At 32.5% G+C, this 22024-nt stretch overlaps 3 protein-coding genes across 6 annotated transcripts; 2 read left to right on the forward strand and 1 right to left on the reverse strand.

Moving 5' to 3' along the window:
• Positions 1-3749: 3749 nt before the first annotated feature.
• Positions 3750-4746, forward strand: LOC107029686 (steroid 5-alpha-reductase DET2). The gene has a single exon (XM_015231125.2). It carries the CDS (start codon positions 3887-3889, stop codon positions 4664-4666), a length of 780 nt encoding a protein of 259 aa, XP_015086611.1. The 5' UTR covers positions 3750-3886; the 3' UTR covers positions 4667-4746.
• A 709-nt stretch (positions 4747-5455) lies between these two features.
• Positions 5456-11986, reverse strand: LOC107031151 (acetyl-coenzyme A carboxylase carboxyl transferase subunit alpha, chloroplastic). 2 transcript variants are annotated; one of them, XM_015232395.2, is made up of 12 exons: positions 11789-11986; positions 10228-10579; positions 10050-10124; positions 9135-9242; positions 8841-9001; positions 8614-8728; positions 8379-8533; positions 7656-7707; positions 7506-7574; positions 7108-7185; positions 5899-7027; positions 5472-5815 (listed from the first exon to the last, which is right to left on the reverse strand). In XM_015232395.2, the coding sequence occupies exons 2-11, from the start codon at positions 10567-10569 to the stop codon at positions 5900-5902; spliced, it is 2283 nt and encodes a 760-aa protein (XP_015087881.1). In that variant the 5' UTR covers positions 10570-10579; positions 11789-11986; the 3' UTR covers positions 5472-5815; position 5899. The 2 variants fall into 2 exon arrangements, with proteins under 2 accessions (XP_015087882.1, XP_015087881.1); XM_015232396.1 differs by lacking the exon at positions 11789-11986 and having other exon boundaries at positions 5456-5799; positions 10228-10569.
• Positions 11987-15655: 3669 nt separating this feature from the next.
• On the forward strand, positions 15656-20718 carry LOC107029465 (OTU domain-containing protein At3g57810). 3 transcript variants are annotated; one of them, XR_003580210.1, is made up of 9 exons: positions 15656-15770; positions 15882-16050; positions 16978-17065; positions 18130-18193; positions 18452-18557; positions 18675-18729; positions 19106-19159; positions 19987-20147; positions 20254-20395. XR_003580210.1 is itself a non-coding variant. In XM_015230882.2 (8 exons), exons 1-8 carry the CDS (start codon positions 15749-15751, stop codon positions 20389-20391), a joined length of 696 nt encoding a protein of 231 aa, XP_015086368.1. In that variant the 5' UTR covers positions 15656-15748; the 3' UTR covers positions 20392-20718. The 3 variants fall into 3 exon arrangements, 1 of the variants encoding a protein (XP_015086368.1); XR_001458010.2 differs by having other exon boundaries at positions 20002-20147; XM_015230882.2 differs by lacking the exon at positions 19987-20147 and having other exon boundaries at positions 20254-20718.
• Positions 20719-22024: the final 1306 nt, after the last annotated feature.

Consider the following 22024-nt stretch of genomic DNA (forward strand, 5'->3'; position numbering starts at 1 on the left):
CCCTTAAATAACTAACAGAAATCCGACCCAGCCTGGGATTACGCAGCCTGTGACGGGCCGTCGTGCCTGCGACGGTCCATCCTGCTGCTCCGTCACAGAGTTCAGAGACTAGATTTTTACCAAGAGTCTGTGACGGCCCGTAACGCCTGTGACGGTCCGTCCTGCCATTCCGTTACGAAGTTCAGAGAGTCGATGTCAGTACCCAAATTTCAAAATTCTAAGTGTTTTGGAACGAGACTCCCTCGACGGTCCGTCGTGCCCATGACGGTCCGTCGTGGGTTCCGTCGTCTCAGCCAGTTTTTCCAGAAATAAAATCTGCTGCTCAAAACGACTAAACAGGTCGTTACAATATCATATCTACTCAATCTTTTTTTGCTAAATCTTTCCCATATATGCATTTTTCTGGTGGAAGATTTCCAGGAACCAACCATCGTTAATGCCAAATGTTTTTTTCTCCCACCATTGCTGCCAAAAAAATTTTCTCCAAAATTGCTGCCAAAATTTTTTTCTCTACACCATAGTCATCTTCAATCTTTCACATCAATCACCTCCTTCTAATTTCTTAAACTTATCTTTTTCAATCGATTTCAATAACCCAAGAAAATCTCAGGCGAATTTTGGGTCGATTCAAAGAGCTTCACGTCAGAGGTTGGTGTGAAATTGTATTTGTATGCGATTTGGGGTGTTGAAATAATAGTAGCTGTTGGATTGCTAAAAGGTTGGCCATATCTGGTTGTTGGGTGGCCAGATCTGGTTGTTAGGTGGCTTAGGTTGTTGTTATTGTGGAGGTTGGAGGAGGAAAGAAAAATACTAATGGTGTGTGGCGGAGATGAAGACGGGTGAGAGAGAAAGTATATGTGATTTCGCCGGTAAAAATGGAGACGACGCCGGCAAAAATAGTGACGATGCCGGTGATGGCTTTCTTTTGATCGTGAAATAGGGAGAATTAGAAATGCCAATAAAAGTAAAATGTTATTATTTTAAATTTTATTAATATTTTTGGTTAATAATTTTTAAAATAGTATGAAATAATTATGATGTGGCATTAATATATCTGACGTGGATATGCCATGTCAATTATATAAAAGAGAGTGAGCTACACACATGGTTGAAGGGGCTTAAGATCTCATTTTAATTGAGTTTAAGGGTCCAGATGACAAGAGCTAAATAGAAGGGTTCAGAATACAAACTGGTGCAAGTATAAGGGTCCACCAGACCATTCCGCCATCAAGTTGTATCACAAAGTGACGAATATTAAAAAAAGAATTAATTTTTTTAATACGAGATGAAAGTAATATATATAAAATAAAATATTTTGAAAAATTTCATATTCCTTTTTTAAAAAATACAAATATTAAAGATTTATTTAATAGCCTTATATGACAAATAACATGTTAATTACAAAATAATAGAAATAATAATATTATGTTCAAAAAGCAATCTATTCAGCTCTCTATAATTGGAGAGTAGAGGATAAAATAAAGAATGCTTAGGGCAATCTCCAACCCTATCCTCTATTTTACTCTCTAAATATAGAATTTTTCTAGAAAATCAACTTCAACTCAATTCTCTATTTTACTCTCTAAAAATGAATCTTTTTCTATCTCCTCAATATTATATTGTTTCTATTTCATTATTATTTTCTTATTTCATAATAAATTCCTTATTTCTTTTTCAAATAATAGTTATATAATTTTCATGTAATATAACGTTTTATTATTTCAAAATTTTTATTAAATATAAAATGATATTTTATTCTAAATTTGTAAATAACATAAATTTCAAGAAAGTATGCTATAATATACAAATTAATGGACAGATTCTAATAAGATTGAAATATAATTACATAAGCACTCACTTTTTGAAATTATTACGTTGCTTCCACAAATGCTCTATTAATGCATACTAAGTTCAAAATGAGCATTATCGTCGCTAATTTTTTTTATGTACAACTAAAAATTGTTCAAATCAGAGATTTTCATCTACCGCCATTTTCATTGTTAGAGTTGGAACCTCTACGACATCTTGAATTGGTGCATTAAGATAATATTCAGCTTCAATTATCATGTTGTGCAGTATAATACATGTAGTTATTAGTCATGTAGCACTTCATTTCCTCAAAAACGTCTGTACTATAATAATTGCAAAATGCGATTGTAAAACTCAGAATGCACGTTCAACATCTTTTCGACATAATTCTTATTTCATTCTGAATTAATTATATGTTATGCATTGTATTTTATCTTGCATTTAAATTATAATGTTATGTATTGTATTATTATGCTATATTTAAATGGAAAAATTATATATAATAGCAAACTAATAACCTAAAATAAATGGAGTAGCTAGGGTTTGATTTAATTATGCTCCATAGCAAACGTTTGCAAAAAATTGTCAGGCGCCTCTCTCCCAAATATCTCGCTCGCCACTCTCCTCCAATCTCTCGCTCGCTTCCTCACTTTTTATACAAACACAAGTGTATAAAAATTGTTTCTAATTGTATAAAGTAGAGAAAATTGTATAAATACATATATTTTTGTTTCCCTCTCTCCCCTCTTCCAGATCTCGCTCGCCACTCTCCCAAATCTCGCTCGCCACCCTCACCTTTCTCACTTATACAAACAGAATAGTATAAATTGTGTTTCTGTTTGTATAAAGCGTGAGAAAATTGTATATACACATGCAAGTACATATATTTTCGTCCTATACACTTATAATTATACAATAGAAATAATCCCCTGCCCAATTTCTTTTGCCTTTCCCTCTTTCTCGTTTTATGCAATTTTCAAATTGTATCGAATTTCTCTCTTTCTCGTTTTATACAATTCGATTCAATTGTATATTCCTTGTCAAGTCTTTTTTGTCTTTCTCCCTTTCTCATTTTATACAAATTCAAATTGTATATAATTGTTCTATACACTTATAATAATACAATTCGTTTTATACACTTCGTTTTTATACAGTTCTCTGCCAAGTGTCTTTCTCTTTCTTGTTTTATACGCGTCGTTTTATACAATTTTCTTCAACCGTATATGTATAGCGAATTATACAGTTTCTATGTTTGCTATGGAGCGCAATTATGCAAACTTTGTTATAGTATACAAATATGAATTTTTTATTTGCTATTTGAAAGTTGCCCTATTTAAATTATCATATTGTATTTTATTTTTAAATTAAAATTTTCATCTTATCATTTTAATTGTGTTTATTCTTTATAGTGAAAATTAATAATAAAATTAAATTATATCATTGATGAAAATTAGAAAAAATTAAAAAACTATTAATTCAGGATGAAAGTACTATATATAAAATAATATATATTTTTAAATATTATATTACACTTAAAAAAAAAGTATGAATATTAGATATTTAAATAATAGTACATTATATGTAAAATAATTCTCCCTCCGTTTAAAAAATGATGACCTAATTTGATGTGGAATGGGGTTTAAGAAAAAAAAGATCTTTTATTCTTGTGGTTCTAAATTAAAGTTATATCAAATGTATCAGAATATCCTTTAATCTTGTGGTCTTAAACATACCACGTGGAAAATTAAATTTAAAATATTGCCAAAAAAGAAAAAATATCATATTTTTTGAAACAAACTAAAAAAGAAATAGAATTTATTTTTTTAATAGGGAAAAAATATGTTAATTAGAAAGTAATAAAAATAATAACAAAATATTCATAAAGTAAAATAAATAGCGTAAATAGTGATTCTCCAAATATTTAAAAATAGAGTGATAATAGAGATGAGTTTAGGTTCGAGTGTGGTCTTACTCTCCAAATATATAGACAAAGGGAGAGTAACATAGAGTAGGGGGTGGAGATGGTATAAGGAGTGACAAATTATTCCAAATTCAAAATTCGCAGATCACATTCACCATGTTTTCAGATCAAAATTTGTATCACTACAGCCTCCTCTCTCTCTTCCTCATCGGACCACCCACCTTCATCGCCTGTCAATTCCTCACCGCCCCTTATGGAAAACACCGTCGCTCCGGTTGGGGACCTACCATTTCACCACCTTTAGCTTGGTTTCTAATGGAAAGCCCTACTCTATGGCTCACACTTATCCTCTTCCCTTTCGGCAAAAATCACAACAATCCATTATCACTTATCCTCATTTCTCCTTACCTTTTCCACTACACAAATCGGACGATAATTTACCCTTTAAAACTCTACTTCAACTCAAAGGGTAGATCTCCGGCGAGTGGTTTCCCGGTGAGTATTGCGTTTTTGGCTTTTGTGTTTAATCTGTTGAATGCTTATGTACAAGCTAGATGGGTTTCTCATTACGCTGATTACGATTCTGATGTGTGGTTTTGGGTTCGATTTACCGGTGGGATGGTGGTTTTTGCCGGCGGGATGGCGGTGAATGTTTGGGCCGATAAGGTGTTAGTGGGCCTGAAGAGTGAAGGAAATGGATATAAGATACCAAGAAGTGGGCTTTTTGAATATGTGAGTTGTCCAAATTATTTGGGGGAGATAGTGGAGTGGTTGGGCTGGGCTTTAATGACTGGGTCTTGGGCCGGGTTTGGGTTTTTTCTGTATACTTTTGCTAATTTGGTTCCTAGAGCTAGGTTTAATCATGAATGGTATATGCAGAAATTTGGAGAAGATTATCCAAGGAAAAGAAAAGCTGTTATTCCATTTTTGTATTGAGTTTTGATTTTGATTATGCAATGTAATGGATAGGCTTTCTATTAATGTTGGTATGTGATTTCCCTTTGATTAGAGTTAAATTCCTTGATCTTTTGTTATTTCGGATAACGCTTACATACTAAAACCGTTGTAGTAGTGTGGCTGTTGGCACAGAGTTAGCTGGTAAAGAAATGTTAGGTCAATCGCTCTGAGTCTTGCATAGGGACTTGCTAGCTTTGAGTATCGCATAGTTACTATGTTGCACCTGCACTGATGTGACTTGCAAACAACGCTGACTTTATATAGCCATATAGGCGATGCTTGGGACCACCACTTTCTGCTATTATCGTCTCATTTATTCGTTATCAATCGACACCTTAGCAAATCTTATAAAATTCATACAAACTGTTGTGTTTCTTTCAGAGTTGCATTTTACGTACTACAAAAAGCACACTGAAACGAAAGAACCAAGAGATGCATCAATAAGATACCACGATCATTTTGATATAAATAACTTATCAAGATCTCTTCGTAGGTATCTGAACTTTTCCCAAGGTTTTATGGAATATAGCCTACACTGTTACAAAGGAAAACAAGTTTCAGCAGCTTTAGGACAGTTAGAGTAGGAGATGCAAATGAAAAAGAAAAAAAATCTCTCAAAAGTAAAGGTTAGGGTATAGTTTAGAAAAAACAATATTGTTATAGGAGTTTAACAATTTATTAAATTTGAACTCCAGGATAGTATTTTGCCTCAACCCTCAAGAATTTTGCCCTCATTTAATGTTCTACTATCTTCATATGTTTCAATAATTGAAAAGAAAAAAACTCCATAGTGTATCAGATAACATTTATGAGAACTCAACCAGTTGGTATTTTGCAGCATGTTCTAACCTTCTTCTCTCCAGACACATAATTTATACAGTATTTCGCTGCTAAACAATGTTCATTAAAGTAACATTTCAATCTAACTAAAAACTCTTAAAAACAAATGTTAATTATTCTAAAGAAACACAAAACAAAATCCAGAAAAATTGTAGCAGAGCCTAGTCTGTGAAAGGAATTGCAAATTGAGTGCACCGCAAAGAAAAAGGCTCCATTGTCTGCATGCTGGAGTAGTTTCACAGATTTATCTTTTGCAAAAGCTAGTTGCTAACCTGCATCATGGTCGAACTGCAAACAGTCTTAAGAGTTATCCAATCATGTAAGAAATAGCGAAACAAATCAAGAAATGAGGAGAAATTGTACAAACTCACATCAGGCAAAGCTACGGTTTGCATCTACATTTACTCCTACTCCTGAATTGGCACCACCGTTATCTGCTAGCAAACTTCCATTGGATCCTTGAAGGGATTCAACGGTTTCCACAATCTCTTCCTTCAGCTTCTCGTGTTTCTCCTTTAACTCTGGAAAACTCATAGCCTGTGCAAGACTTTGCTTTATTTGCTGTTCTAAGGCCTGAATTTTTGCCTTTGACTCAGCATCTGCTGTCTTTCCAGCCTTTGTTACCTCCATCTTTAACAACTCAATCTTGTTTTTCAAATCCGTGGAGTTCACGAGGTCTTCCATAACCGTTGTAATTTCATTGTTAAATTCATCGATTCTTCTCTTGGCATCAGGAAGTGATGCTGGGTTGACATTTAAGCCTAGGGATTCGAAAACACCAGAAAATTCCATATCCATTTCATCCTTCAGTTGTACAAGTTTCTCCTTTATCCCCTGGTCTAGATCCACGACTCTCGATACACCAGTACTCTTGATCTCAGCCTTCAATGCGTCCATCTTCTCCTTCAAATCTGGGCGGTTCATGACTTCTTTTAACCTCTTATTGATCTCCTCCTTCAAGTTGTTTACCTTGCTATTTTTCTCTGAGAGTTTCTGGGCTTTAGACATTTCTTGCAACATCTCAAGCTTATTCGTTAGGCTAGCATAATTTGGAGCAGCAGAAATGTTTCTGTTGAATTCATCCTTAAGCTGGTCAAGTTTTTCCTTCAGAACAGGATGCATTGACTGGTCGTTTGAGTTCCTTGTTTTTGCAAATTCTTCTCGCGCCATGACAAGTTTTTCCTCCAAACCCAAAGCTTTAGCAGCCTCAGAAAATTCATAATCAATTTCTCTTCTTAATTTTTCTATCATCTCATTCAGGCCTGTGTCTGGAATCTTCCCAGTTGATTCCTTAGCTTTCAGGATCTCCTGCTTCAATTTCTCAACCTCATCCATTAACTCCACATCCGGAATTCCAGGTGGAAGAAGAGGTTCTTCTTTCTTTTTCATGTTGACCTTCCTTTTTGGATCAATGGGAACTCCCTCCTGGAAGCCACCAAGTTTTCGGAACTTTAGCATCCTGTGCCTTAACAACTCTTGGGTGTCCATTTTTGTAAGTTCCTACAAGTATGGATAGTGTTTTAGCAACATAACTTAGCTGAAAGTACAATTTCTGGAAATAGAGATCTTGATTAACTTACATCCATTGATTCTTCAATAGCAATTTTTATCTGCTGTGAAGTCCAATACGGATCAGCATGTGCACCACCAAGAGGCTCCTGCAACACGATATAAATCATTATTTACCACATATAAAAGTGAATCACTCTGTCCCAAATGACATATGTTCGCCCAAAATTACCAACTGTCAAGGAATAATTGCAAGGCAAATAATATGCAATATGGCAACTCAAAAGAAAAAAAGAAAAGATTATGACTTCCCAAGGAGATTGTGCAAGGGTTAGAAATTGAAAGCAACTCACAAATGACTTCTTCTCTTTGTCTTTTAAATTTGATAATTAATTGGAAAAATACACAAGTAATGAAGAAGCATGAGAATTCGATCAAATAGACAGATAGAGTAACAAAGTAATATTACAGGGATGGAACCATCAGCAATTTGAAGCCTGCACAGCTCTTGAGCTGTTATCTTGAGTTTCTCAGCTGCCTGAAATGAAATGAAGCATAACTCAGCAATAATTTTCACAGTGTTTCTTGATTAACACTTCGAATGTTAAACTGTAGCAACCTTAGGAGAAGCTTTTGCAGTCTTCCACAAAATTGCTGCACATGCTTCTGGGCTGTTAATTACAAGTGAAATTTAAAATCAGTAAGCATGCATCACTATTTACTATGACAGTGAAGAACAGTATACAGAAAAATGAACCTGACCAGGTAAATCAAAAGAATAAAATTAAAGTACCATCACAATCTGATTTAAGGATTAAGGGCGGATTACAACAAGATATTCACCAACTGTATTTCCTTTTTAATAGTCATATTGCCAGAAAGAAGATTGCCCTCCCAGGTTCGTTTTTCCACATAGCTTATTGATTTGAAATAGGGTTTTGTAGTCCATCAAAAGTAACATAAACAATACAGATTCAATGGTTCAGGATTACAACAAACCAACAGAGATCATGCTTTTCAATTATTAGTTATCTGGTGTTTTATAGATACTAGTTTCATAATGATGGTGTTTGAGTCGACTTGTGCACACCTCGACTAGTCCACTGGGTACCTTCCCTACCTACCTCATATGCCAGCGCAGATACTGGGAATTTAGTCCACCTCCACCAGGGCTTAGGCAAATGAGAAGCTGAAACTATAAAATTGATAGGATGGTTTCTTGAGAGCTTATCATTATAAAGGACAGGATGATGGCCATTCATCACATATTTAATCTACAAGCAGTATACACATCATATAAAACTAATTTGTTCATAGTAGAAGTCAACAGTTTTAGAGGCACCTGGCAACATAGAAGACAGCATTTTCAAGCATCAACAATTTATTAGCACAACCAATAGCCAGAGCTCCACCAGAACCCCCTTCTCCCATAACAATAGAAATAATTGGTACTTTCAAACCAAACATACTCCTCAAGTTATGAGCTATGGCTTCTCCCTGCATGCAAGTAATACAAACTATTCAGTTAGCACTAATCGATGAGCAAAAAGCACGTCTCAGCACAGTTGTGTACATACTTGACCTAGTTCCTCTGATTTGAGATCAGCATATGCCCCTGGTGTGTCAATGAAAGTGATGATCGGGAATCCGTGATGATCAGCATAGTACATCATCCGCAGAGCCTTCCTATAACTGTTTAACAAGTTTTTTTTTTTTCTTACTATTGTAGGTTCACATACTAAAAGGGGTGGATCAACTCCATACAAAAATATTCCAAGCTTTAACATAATGGAACCACACATACCCATGGGGAGTAGGCATCCCAAAGTTACGTTGTATGTTCTCCTTTGTGTTTCGTCCTTTTTGATGACCCATAAACATATAGCTTCTACCATTTATTGTGCCAAGTCCAGTGACAATGGCAGGATCGTCATACCCAGCTCGGTCACCATGAAGCTCCACAAACTGCAAGTTCGGGAATTACGATTTTACATTGTTAGAAATTTCCAACAGTATATTACCTATGGAACGGAGAACAGACAGAGAGTTCAGTTTTTAAGTTTATTAGTAAGAAATAACGACAATGAATTTACTTGACCTTCTCAGTAATATTAAAGATATGATCAAGGAAAGTTGGCCTGTTAGGATGCCTTGCAATATTCACTCTTTGTATAGGAGTCAGATGTGTGTATAGATCTTTTAGAGCCTGAAAAGGACAGTAAGATGTCATCATTATCAGCAACATTAATATTGTTAGCTAAGATAATTTGACCTTCAAGATTACTGCTATAAAACGGACACAAATTCATAGCTTTGTACAAAGATCAAAAGGAACAAAAAGACAAGACCCGCAAACAGGAATATTTTCTATCCTTTATCCCAGCTTCCAACACAAAATCAAACAGTAGGCAGTTTTATCACAAAAAATAGAAATTAAAATTCTTTATTAGAGATCGGAATCTTATTATTTCGATGTGACCTTCCTCAGATTGCTCTTGTTTTCTTCTTAAGTCCCCCTAGCATGCATCAGAAAAATATGCATCCTTTACTAAGCATTATATGATGATGATGCAGTTGAAAGAAGTTCATTAAAGGACCAACATTAGTTTCTCCACAAATGGTAATATGTACATGGATTAAGACACTTTTTTCTGAGCACTAATGCAACAAAAATTTCTCATTTTTTTAAAAAAAAGGGACTGTCCAAATGTTGCTATTTCTTTTTCTATGATAATGATTATATTAAAATACTTCTATTCATGAGTAATATTTTTCACAAAATAGCACATTTCTGTCCAAATTTTCTTAATGTGAGAATGAGATTATTAATACTTTCTTGTGGTATCGATACTGAAATTCAAAAGAATCTGAAAGAGAAGTCCAAGAAGAAGATTGCAGAAACCCCCACAACACACTTAACACTAGTAATATTTTCTTAATTAAAGAAGTACACTAAGCAACCAAAAACCTTTTTTTCCTTCAATAAGTGGAAGGTCATTTTAGTCATCCAAACCTGTTGGTATTTGTTCTCAAGTGAGATAATTTGATCACTGAAATCCAACCCAGTTTCATTTGCCATCTTTTGAACCTGCATTCGAGAAACAGTAACAATTGACAAAATGCTCAATTTTCTATTTTGATATACGAAATAATCTCAAGACAAGATCATGGCATTAGGTCACAAAACCTACATCAATGATTTTTTTCTGCAGATCCATGAGAGGTTTCTCAAAATCCAATGTCACCGGTTTTGGCTTTTCTTTCAATGGCTTGAAAGGTGATAAGTGACTGAGGACTCCACCCTTGACATTAAGGTCAGGATCCTCTGGCCATGGGTACTCGTGCTTCTTTACCTTTCTAACCTTTGCAGAGATTGTAAAATCTCTCTTCTTAGAACCCAATCGTGCTCTCCCTAAGGTTTTCAATGGCACACCACAAACACCATTTCTTGAGCTTCGAAGAAGGTCTGAAGCTGAAGTTTTAGAAGCCAAACTTCCACTGAATGCCACGGGAGGATGTGAAGTTGAAGCCATTCTCCAGTTACTGCAAATAGGTTAACCTAATCAATCTCATTTAAGGAAGGGAAAATTCACAGATTTTTAAATCCATCAATGACATGGTGAAATTAACTAGCTTAAGATCAATGTCCACATTTCAGTTAGATACTTTTAAGCATACACGAAACTAGCAAACAAAAGTTTCACTTAACATAGCTAGACCTATCAACTAGCTATGAAGAGAAGCATATTCAGAGGCTATGATGTTCGGATTCTCCAAAAATGTTGTCAGATCCTCCAAAAATGCTCTAATTTGGAAGGATCTGAGACACCCCCACCAAAATTTTTGAAGAGTCCTAGCAACATAGCCTAGAGACTAATCAAAGATTTAATTTTTAATGCACCCTTCAATAATAAACTCTATACAGTTATTAAATCAATCACAAAGAGTTTATCCCATAGAAGCTAAGGGATTACGGGAAAAAAAAACTAATTATTAACATACACAAATAAACACCAAATTAACAGATACATCAAGGATTAGCATTTTCAAGGTAAACCAGTACAGTTCCATAACAGAAAGTTCATTGACATCAACACAAGAATCAACCAACCAATCAATCAAACAGTCAACCGATCAATCAACTATACCTCAATCTAGAACTAGTCGAGGATCCACTTTATGAATCCTCTATATTCATCCTGCTCTATTCAACCACATCTAATCCAATACTGTCAAAATAACAACATTATATTCATTGAATATAAGAAATCGCTATAATTTCACACCAGAGCACCAGCTACACTAAGCTCACGCAAGTGATAAAAGAAATTAGGGAAATTCCAATTCATGAATCTTACTAACTAGACGCACCACGCTAACAAGATTTAGCTAATTAATTAAACAAAATCACAAATCTTCAGCTAAATAAATCAACTATACCTCAATCTAAAACTAATCAAGGATCCACTTCACAAATCCTCTACCTCCAATCACACACATACATTCTATCCAATACTATTAATATCCATTAACACAACGATTCATCAGAATTAGTCTAATTTTACACTGAAACCAACTACGCTAAGCTCACATAAGATTCACAAACAACAAAAAAATTAATTACATGAACATTGCGTAATAAAACACAACGCTAACAATAATAGTAAATTAATTAAACGAAATCGCTGAAAATTAATCAGATTAAACCAAAAATTAACGATCAAATCCGAGAAAAAAGAAAAAACAACAAACCGAGAATGAGAGCTCCAGATTCAAGCAGAAGAGATCTGAGGAATGGATGAGAAGAGAAGATTTAGTAGTATTTTTTTAAGGAGAAAAGAGCATCGAGAAGATCGAAAAGAGGGCTTGGGTTTATTCAACAGAAAAAATGAGATAGATAAAAGCTATGTAGAAGAAGCTGTTTATTATGAGATGTTTTTGATTTTGAGTTTTCGATACTTCTTATGCGGAGGACTAAAAATGAGAAAAAAGAAAAAAGGGAAAGGGTAAAATGGGAAGAGTGGACAATAAATAAATTAAAACCTACCAGTGTGCTTGTGTGACAGATTTTCTCGGTTTGGCCGTTAAATGTGTTCAACTCTCTGTTGTGTCATAAAGCTTTGTATTTTTCTGAACTTGTATAATCGTATCCATATTTTTCATTAAAAAAATAAAAATATTGTTTATTTTAATTTATGTTATGATTATTTGTGTTCGTCAAGAGTTTTTTTTTTATGTTTGATTGGTGAAAAATATTACAAGTTTCTTTAAAATAAAGGAACAAACTTTCATAGCGAAAATAGAAAATAACAAGTTTCATGGATGACATTTCATATTAGCAATATGTCCTCTTCGATCATACTTCAATATGCAATGATCTTCACCTCTCTTCGACACCACACATACATGCACCCTTTTCCATACTATTTGTTTAGAGGTAGACTGAAAAGAATTAAAGAGAGGTGATTTGATGTGATATGACATAGTTTAAACTCCTTGTGGACATAACTATAAATAAGTTTAAGTATAAACATTTGAAACTAGGATAGGAAGGTTAATAGTATATAGTTGAGTATTAATATTGCATCTTATGTGGGAAAGGGATAGCCTCATCTCTCAGCTTCTCAATAGTAATCGTGTATTCTCTTATTCTTTGATGTACATAATTATTACATGGTCTTGTCTTGCTTCATATTTTTTCCGCAAATATGCTTCAAAAAAAATTCTTTTGAGCTGAGGGTTTATTGATATGAGTCTATCTCTTCAAAAGGTAAGAATATACTTGCGTACATCATATTTTCTTATATCCTACTTGTGAAATCATAATCAATAAATGTTATTGTTCGTTATTTTTAAGATAATATTTTTGGCTTACATGTCAACACCTAAAAATAAGAGAAATACATTTTTTAAGGAAAAAAAAATTATTTCATAGGAGATAAGAGGGGAATAACAAGGTGCAGTGGCGTAGCCACATACTGTCAAGGGTGTTCAATTGGACACCCTTCACCGGAAAAAATCAGCATATCTACAAATATAATAATATAGGAAATAATTAAATAACTTATTTTGGACACCCTTAACATAACAAGTTGCTATTTCTGGACACTCTTTAAGAAATTTCTAGCTCCGTCACTGACAAGGTGTGAATCAAACATTTACTAACAAATTAAATGAAAGTTCAGATAATCAACCAAGTAAGCTATTAAGATGCCCAACAAGAAACCAACCTATTTTCTTAAATAACATTTTTCCTCCTACCAAATACGCCCAGAATTAATGTCTAGTCAAGAAGTGAGAAATACAATTACACTAATTAAGCGCTCTCTTTGTTCTAATTTATGTACACATTTTTTTAAAGAGTCAAACAATTTAAGTTTGATCGGAAATTCACGCATAAAACTTTAATTTATTTAAATGAAATTTATATTTATAAACTACGTAAAAAGTGTTATAAATCACAATATTTGACAATTCAACAAATTTAAAAGATATATGTAAAATTTACGATCAACGATATAGTTATTTATATCTCGATATCTCAAATGTATCATATAAATTGAGATCACGGTAGGAATAATTACTTCATGATCGCAGTGAAGTGCAAACAATATACTTCCTCCGTCCCATTTTATATGTCACATTTCGAATTTCAAGATTCAAACAAATCTATTTTTTACCGTAAATTTTTCATAGATCTTTTAAACATTTTGAATTATTAATTATTGTGACTCATAGTACTTTTTACGTAGTTTACAAATATATAAATTTCATTTCAAAAAAATTGAAAATTTCATGCACAAATTTCCGATCAAACTTAAAAATGTCATATAAATCGGGACCGGGGAATAGTAAATTATATATTCTCTTAAACGTTTTAATCATATATTTATGTCGTGATAAAGGTATCAAATTCATATACACGTACTAACAACAAATTTTATTTATCCTTAATTTTTCTCCTATTTGAATTGAAATAATTGATGTTTAACTACTTAATTTCCTCGAGATAATTAAAGCTTAAAATATTGAGAATCAAATATGTTTGATCAATTTAGATCTGTGCAAGCTTTTGAATAACAATTTAAATAAGCTTGCATATTGATATAATTATGCAACAATCTTTTAAACAAGTTAATTAAGAAGTACTTTAACCATTAATGTATTTTTTTTCGAATAATTTTTACTCATCGATGGTTTATCATAATTGAGAAACTTGACATATTATTTTTTGTTGTTGTTGTAATTTATATAAATAAACTCTTTAGTTATAGAGATGATGAAATTTTTTCTTTTATCTGACTTTTACACTCTATTTAATTAATTTTTTTTTTGCAAAGACTTATGACATGTACTATGAAAGTGGAAGTAATAAATAGCAACAAATTACAAAAAGAATTTGAAAATGATCAAATTAACATAACTTTAATGACAAATTTAATTTGCTAGTAGTCAAATATGTTTGTTAAGCTTAGGTCCCTGTTAGGTAGGTTTTATTGTTTCTTTATCAATACATAATTTAACAAAAAAATTCAATACTCTCGTGAGTCTCAACACACCCAATCACCCATAATCTTATAATCGAAGTTATTAGGTTGGACATAGTATGTTATATATCGAATTATTATATTATATCGAAAAATATTAATATTATAATTTTGATATTATGATATTTGATTTAGTATATGATACACATTTTAATTTTTTTGATATTCGATATGATATTTGATTTTTAAAAATAAAATACCAAAATATCGAATATCATATCGAAATATATAGTTACATAAATATAACACACACATATATATACTAACAATATGCAACTTAATTAATATAAGTATAAACTAAATGTTTAGAAGTTGAAACTTTGATTACTCTATATATTTTGATTGAAATGTCATTGATTGACAAAAAGATGTATATGTATTTTATTTTGAATATATATTTTTACATGTAATGTGTTACTATGATATAATTGAGAAATTTTTGATTTGTCAAAGTCATAATACTCTGTTATACGAGTATATATTGGTCGAAATTGAACAAACTATTATTAACGATTTATCATACGGTAAAATACAAAAATTGAATTTTAATATATTGAACCATATCACATTAAATTGGCACGATAATTGTATACTTCATCCATTCCATATTAATTAAAATGTTGAGACTTTTTTCATTTTTAAATTATCTTAATTGTTTATTTGTCAAAATTACTTTTAAAGTGTTCTTTCAATTTACCTTTCATTTGGATTTTTAATGTGATACTCCAATAAATTTGACAATAATCAATTAGAGTAAAACTATGTTCAATTTATATCTTAATCTATTTTTCTTAAAGAGTGAAAAATTCAATTAATATGAAATGAAGAGAGTAATATTTGACGAGAGGGAGTTGCTCGGATTATAAGCAACCCTCACTTTCAATGCAAAGGTTGCGAGTTCGAGTCACCAAGGATCCAATAATGAAGTGGTAATTTAGACAAATATATTTTGATTAAAGCAATTAAACATCTTTTAAATAAATGATGGAGACATTTTTTTAAAAAAAAATAAACACCTTTTTAAAGAAAATAAACTGATTTTACAAATATCATTTTACTTTTATTTTTAAAAAAATAAAAATAAATTAATTACAGAGGTCGGATAAATCATTAGCCTTGAACTTACACGGCCGTTTTTGGAGTAAGCAAGCACTGAACTGCTTTCATGGCGGCCATGTTCTGTAATGGTACTGAGCTCCTAAACTTACAGTAGTAGCCCTAAATTGAACCGTTAATTTGAAATTGAAGTGTAATTTGATTGATTGATGATGATTTTTTTTTGAACTTCTTTGGTATAGAAACGGTTCTTGATGAGCTGAGACATGGATTCGCCCAGTTTGAGCTTGTTACTTCTCCAGTTGCTTCAGTTTCTGCTTCCAGTTATAGACCTTATCAAAGAGGAAACCCATTTTCCGTTTCTTCTGCCGCCACTGGTCATCAGTTTTTTGCCAGAATAGGACCTTCACTGTAAATTCCTCCTCCTTTTTTTTTTGTTATTTGCTAGCTTGAATTCTGTCGGTATTTTTTTTAGTTATTGTTTAGATAGCTTAATCTGTCACTGCATTTGTGTGGCTAAGTGGTAGTGAAGTGAATTGAGAATCCTTAGGTTGCAGATTTAAATTAATCTAAGCTTAATCATCAGTTTAGATTTTGCTCAAACAGTGTATTTGTGTTAATAAATTTATTAAATATGTAGAGATATTGAATTTACAATCCAATTATCATCGCTTGAAATCGTCATTGTAAAACTCGTAACCCATAAAGTTGAAATCTTAGCTTCCGTTTTGTGTGTCACAAGCCTTGAGGGGGATAGCATATACCTCATGAAATTAGTTGAGGTGCATTAAATTTGGCTTGAACTCTAGGATTATCAATTAGATAAAAGCTTAATCTTGCATCCATAAAGAGAGATGCCTTTGGACGGTTTTATTTGATTTTTTTTTGCATATGTAATTTGCTTAAATTTCTTCATTGTTGTGTTTGCTTGTGAATTTGAGGTCCCAAAGTAATGTAAACTTTTTCATGCTATATATAGTTGGTTGTGCCTATACCTTGGGACATAAATGGCTTCAACCTATGTTACATGGACTGTCATACCAATACACTTATCATATAGGTGTCTGTATAAGTATCCAGTATGGGTATCTGCACTTTTTGCAAACTTTTAGTGTATCTGGAAAAATCTCTGTCAAGTATCCGCACTCACGTCACACCTGTTGGGCACGGGTACTCAGAGCAAATGAAAGATGTAGTATCTTAACCTTTAACAATAAACAGTTGAAGGGCTTGAGGATTACCTAAATTCAGTGCTAACTAAATTCTGAATTTGTTAAAATTAAGTGCTTAGTTTGATCTCATAATTGTGTATGTTACTTCTATAATTTCTTAACGCAGAGGTGGAGCTTCGCCAGCCTTAAAGAAAGTAGAACGTTATTCAGTGCAGAAAATAACAGGTGATGGGCGCTGCATGTTTCGTGCTCTGGTATGAAGCATTTTCTTCCCTGTCTGAAAAATAATTTGATGTATTGTTGACTGCATAACTTCATTGCTATAAGTTTATGGTCTTAGAGAGGATACTTTACTTTATTGATTGAAAGGGAGAGGGATGCGAATTCGTGGAAAGATGCAACACTAACAAGAGCAAGAATAAAACTAACTGAAGCAAACTAACAACACATTTTACTGACAGTACCTTCTTACTCTGCACAAGGTCTCTGTGTCACACCTTAAAGGACCATTTTTCGTTGACCATAAAGAAGCAAACTAACCATCTTTTTCCTGGTTTTTGGAACAATAATAATATTGCATCTCTGTTGAACCAGATACACATAATTAGTGCTAATCAGGAAGAATACCACAGATTCTTGGCTTTATTCTTCTAGCAAAACCCCCAGAAAACCTGATTTGATTTCTTCAGCCGTGCTGGCATGCAGGAATAAGGAGTTGTCAATGACCCTGAACAGCTTCCACCTGAGTGCCGTTGACAAATAAAAATGCTGAAGCATACAGATATGGCTCACTTTTTTTATAAAGTAATATGTTACATATATTAGTGGTTCTCACTATTTACTTTGTAGTAGTCAGGAGGTATAATCTTTTTTGGTACAGTATCAGTATGTCATCCACATTCGTACTTCTAAAATAAAAACCTATGCAATCTTAACCTTCCCTAGGGTCTTTGTTTCTGAAAGTGAGAGAAATAAGGATTTGTGTTTTCAGCTTAACTCATAACAATAGAAGATTCCCATTTGAAAACCATAAATATCTGAACTCAAAATTACTTGAAAATTTAAAATCCCATCAATCATGAAGGAACTCTGAGAATCTTATTATCTCTTTATCATCAGATTATGGAACGTGCTCTAAATTCTCTTCACATATGGTAAGAAATCTGAAAATAGAAGCACCATGAAGAAAAAATTGGATAAAAGTGTGATCTATATCCATTTTGTACTTCATGCTATTTGTACCTAAAATGTTTTAGTGCCTTGGAACTTTGAAGCAATAATTTGTTTCTCTGAGGAATTGGTGTTATTTTTAAATCAGGTAAAAGGGATGGCTGTCAACAAAGGCGTGAAACTTCACCCTCGAGATGAAAGAGATGATGCAGGTAATATTGTCCACAAGGTTTTCATCGATCATTTCTGTACTACTCATTAATTATACCAACAAGGTTAAGCTTCATAGTATCTCTCTAACTAGTCAAATTTATGAACTTCCCTTTTATTTATGATTTCTTTTTCACTAGAAAACTACGCTTTCCACATATTAAGTGATCTCAAAAAAAATTCTCCTGATACACTGGGGGAAGCTATGTGTGATTATTCCCTGAAGTTGATGAAAAAATCTTCTTTCCCTTTTGTAAAAGATGAATTAAGGATGGCTGTAAAGGAGGCTATTTGTGATGATGAGAAAGAACGTCTTAAATATGAAGAGGCCTTGGTTGCCATTACAGTTGAGGAGTCTTTGAGACGGTGAGGCTTTATAAGCATTGGAGAACCTGATATTCCATCTCTCAATTTTAGGCACTTTATGATAATACTACCAGTCGGATATGAATACTTTCTCAGTACTTTGATTCATTTTATTAGATATTGCCAACGTATCGGACGGTCTGATTTCTGGGGAGGAGAGTCAGAGCTATTGGTAAGCATATTTTTAACCTTAATTCTTCTAATCTTGAATATCCAATTGTTTCTTATATTCATCCTCTATTGCCATGTAACCATCAGCAATTCATGTTTAGTTGTTACATAGGGAAGTTCTTATGAGATTCTCAATCATTCTTTCAGGACTATTAGTTGTTTTGGTTTGCTCATTCTTTTCATTTCTTCAATTGTATACTACTTGGCATGTCCATACCAATTTTCTTCTAGTTAATGAGGGAAAAAAGATTGTTTCTGGTAGTGCTTCTATAGGAAGTGTATCGATAATACTCTGTTTCACACATCACAAGCAGGACACTTACATTTAGCTACATTTCCTCACTTATGCTGATAGATCATCTTTCTTTCTTCATCAGGTATTATCGAAGTTGTGTTGCCAGCCAATTATGGTATACATACCAGAACAGGAGGTACTTCCCTTTGCTTCAAAAGATTTACTTCTGAAGTAGTCATAACAAGGACTTCTTGCTCAGAAATCAAAGCTTATCTAGCCTATCAATGAATACATTAACAACATCGGCTAAAGTATTTTGGGTATTGTTGTCCAATTATACCTCTTCTCCTTGCCATCAACTAAAGTAGGCTCTGCAAAATCTCATTCCGCTCAGTATACTGAATTCTTATTGCATTAGGACTCTCAAAACAAGCTAACGGCTACGCATCTTCCCCATCATCTTTCTTTTGCACACTAGACTATCATTGCAGTTTCTCCTTCAATTAATCTACTAATTCTCTAAAAGAAATTAACAAGGCAGCAAAAGCCCATGAAATTTTACCAATTCAACTTTGGAAGCTTCTGTTGGCAATAGTGAGTGAGATATGTCAGTATACACTTACTGAGATTGAATATGGAGGCATTCAATCTTCCCAGGCTAATAAGCCAATCTTCCCTTAGCTTCTGCTCCTTTAAAAGAAAAATTATTCTCTTTAACAGCATGAAGCAGAGAGAAATGAAGTGCAAGAGAACATCCTAAATAACATTTAATGGATGACGAATGCTTGAAAGAAACACAAATAAAGTAAAAGTTCTTTTTAGTTTGAAAAAAAAAAGTGACTGAAGATATGAGATATCTTCAGTTCATTTTGGTGTGTACATTGCCACTCTATCCTGTCATGAGTTAGTGGTCCAGGATCTAGGTTCGTCCCTAGTTTTCACTCATGTGCTGTTGTTGGTAGGGATTGGTTACATTTTATCTATGGCGTTTGCTTCCGACTTGTAAAATCATATAATATATAGGTACTGCATTTGCAGTAAGTCCTGACATAATGTGGAAAAGAGGTTGAAAATGTCATTTTCACCTTGAAGACATGCATACCTAGTTGATCGATCAAGGCTGAGACCGTAAGACTACAATTGCGTAATGGTTGAAAGTTGTCAAACCTTTGTTTTCTTAGCTAGTAAGTAATATCTAAGCTTTTAAAAGTACTCCTAAACCTCTCTTGTTTGTTCGTCGATAATGTTTGATTTAATGTTTTCTAATGAATTTTTGCGATGAAACTGCAGCATGGAGGAAGGGGCTCTGGTTTCATTCCAATTGCAGAATATGGAGCTGAGTTCCGTAAAGGTTCGAAAAACAGAAAGGCCAGGAAGGTTGTGAGGCTCCTTTATAGTGGGAGGAATCATTATGACCTACTTTTATAGCAACTTTCGTCACATTCAACAGAATTTTGGCCCTGTAATCTTTTCAAAATTTTGTAGCAAGTGTGGTGGACACAATATTGTTAATCTGATATACTTCCTTGGGTTCAAAATTAGTAGTAAATTTTTAAAAGAAAACTGATATTTAGATTTCTCATGTAGGAGATACAATTTATGTTCTCAAGTGTTAATTTTGTGCATTTCTTTTTCAATTCTAAGTGTGTAATTTTTCCAAAGAAGTCAATTATGTTCGACAATGTAGTCTTAAAGGGTTTGAGATTTTTATTTAATTTTTATTTAGGGGGATTGTGAGACACAAGTGTTACGTTATCACTTCAGTGAACTTTTTTTTATTGTAAGGGAATTTTGTGCGATTATTTCTTTTGATATTTTCTACTTTTTTTTAAATAGTGAATTGTTCATGTGCTTTTGTGGATTAGGCTGAATGGCCGATTGATTGAACCATGTTAAATATTTGTGTCTTTGTATATATATTTCTCTTTTGTGTTCTTATTTATTATCTTTTGTAGTTTATTTTGCTAAATTTCACGTGATTCTTTGATTATTTATTATATATCTGATGTTGTTTCCTTTCTTCTATAGAATTATACATATGGGTTGGCTTGGACTTTGTAAAATCGTTGGCATAAAAGCAAAACTTAATTAAGATCATTAAACTTGTCCATGAAATTCATTTATATTTATTTAGTGTTCACTCTACTAACTTTTTGATGTTCAAAGCTATATATTTATATCTTTTAAGAATTAATTTTGTTCAAATATTTCTTTAATGGACAAATAAGAACAGATAATTTGGAAAAATCGGGTTAAATTTTGAAATTTGAAATCGTTGAAAAGATAAATTTATACTAAGAAGGAAAAATCAAACGAACATGCTAGATAAATATGTCAATTAGTGTGAGATATTTAATATGCTGGCTTCAACATGTAGTTTTTAGTGAAATTCTAATACATATTATTTATCATGATTATGTTTTACCATATTATTAAAAGAATTACAATAAATTTTTCAAAAAAATTGTTATTTCCTTCTATTAATTATTTGAACTTCTAATTAACAAATGATTTCATTATTTCTTTGTATGGTAACACTAAAAATATAATAAATATTCTTTCCCAACTTTTAACACATTGACAAAAATAGTAATGGATTAAATATTGTTTTGTTTTTTAGTTAATAGAAAATTCTTATAAGGTTTGTGTATATTCGGCATCAATTCAAACTTTTCTGGTGAGATTGTCGAAGGATGTTGTTTTTATTATGTAATGACACAAAAATGTACAAAAATTCTCTTTAAATTAATTTTATTTTATTTTGATAATGTTAAGCTACAATTAAATTTTAGTTACCGAAAAAATCTTTTATAACCATGAGAAATTATTGTTTATGGTCATGCCTTGACGAATTTAGTAAAATCTCAATCTCTTCTACACATTTCTAGGTTTATTTTAGTTTTTTTCCAAAATTTTGAACAGCAAATTTTTCTTGTATTTAGGACTTTTAAATTAAATATTTAGATCTATCAATAAAGTTTTTTGACAACAAATATTAATTTAGTGTGTTAAAACAAATGGCTAAGATTTTCTTTATCCTAAAATAACATTTGGCAATATA

The sequence above is a fragment of the Solanum pennellii genome, chromosome 9 (genome assembly GCF_001406875.1).
Source record: "Solanum pennellii chromosome 9, SPENNV200".
NCBI lineage: Eukaryota > Viridiplantae > Streptophyta > Magnoliopsida > Solanales > Solanaceae > Solanum > Solanum pennellii.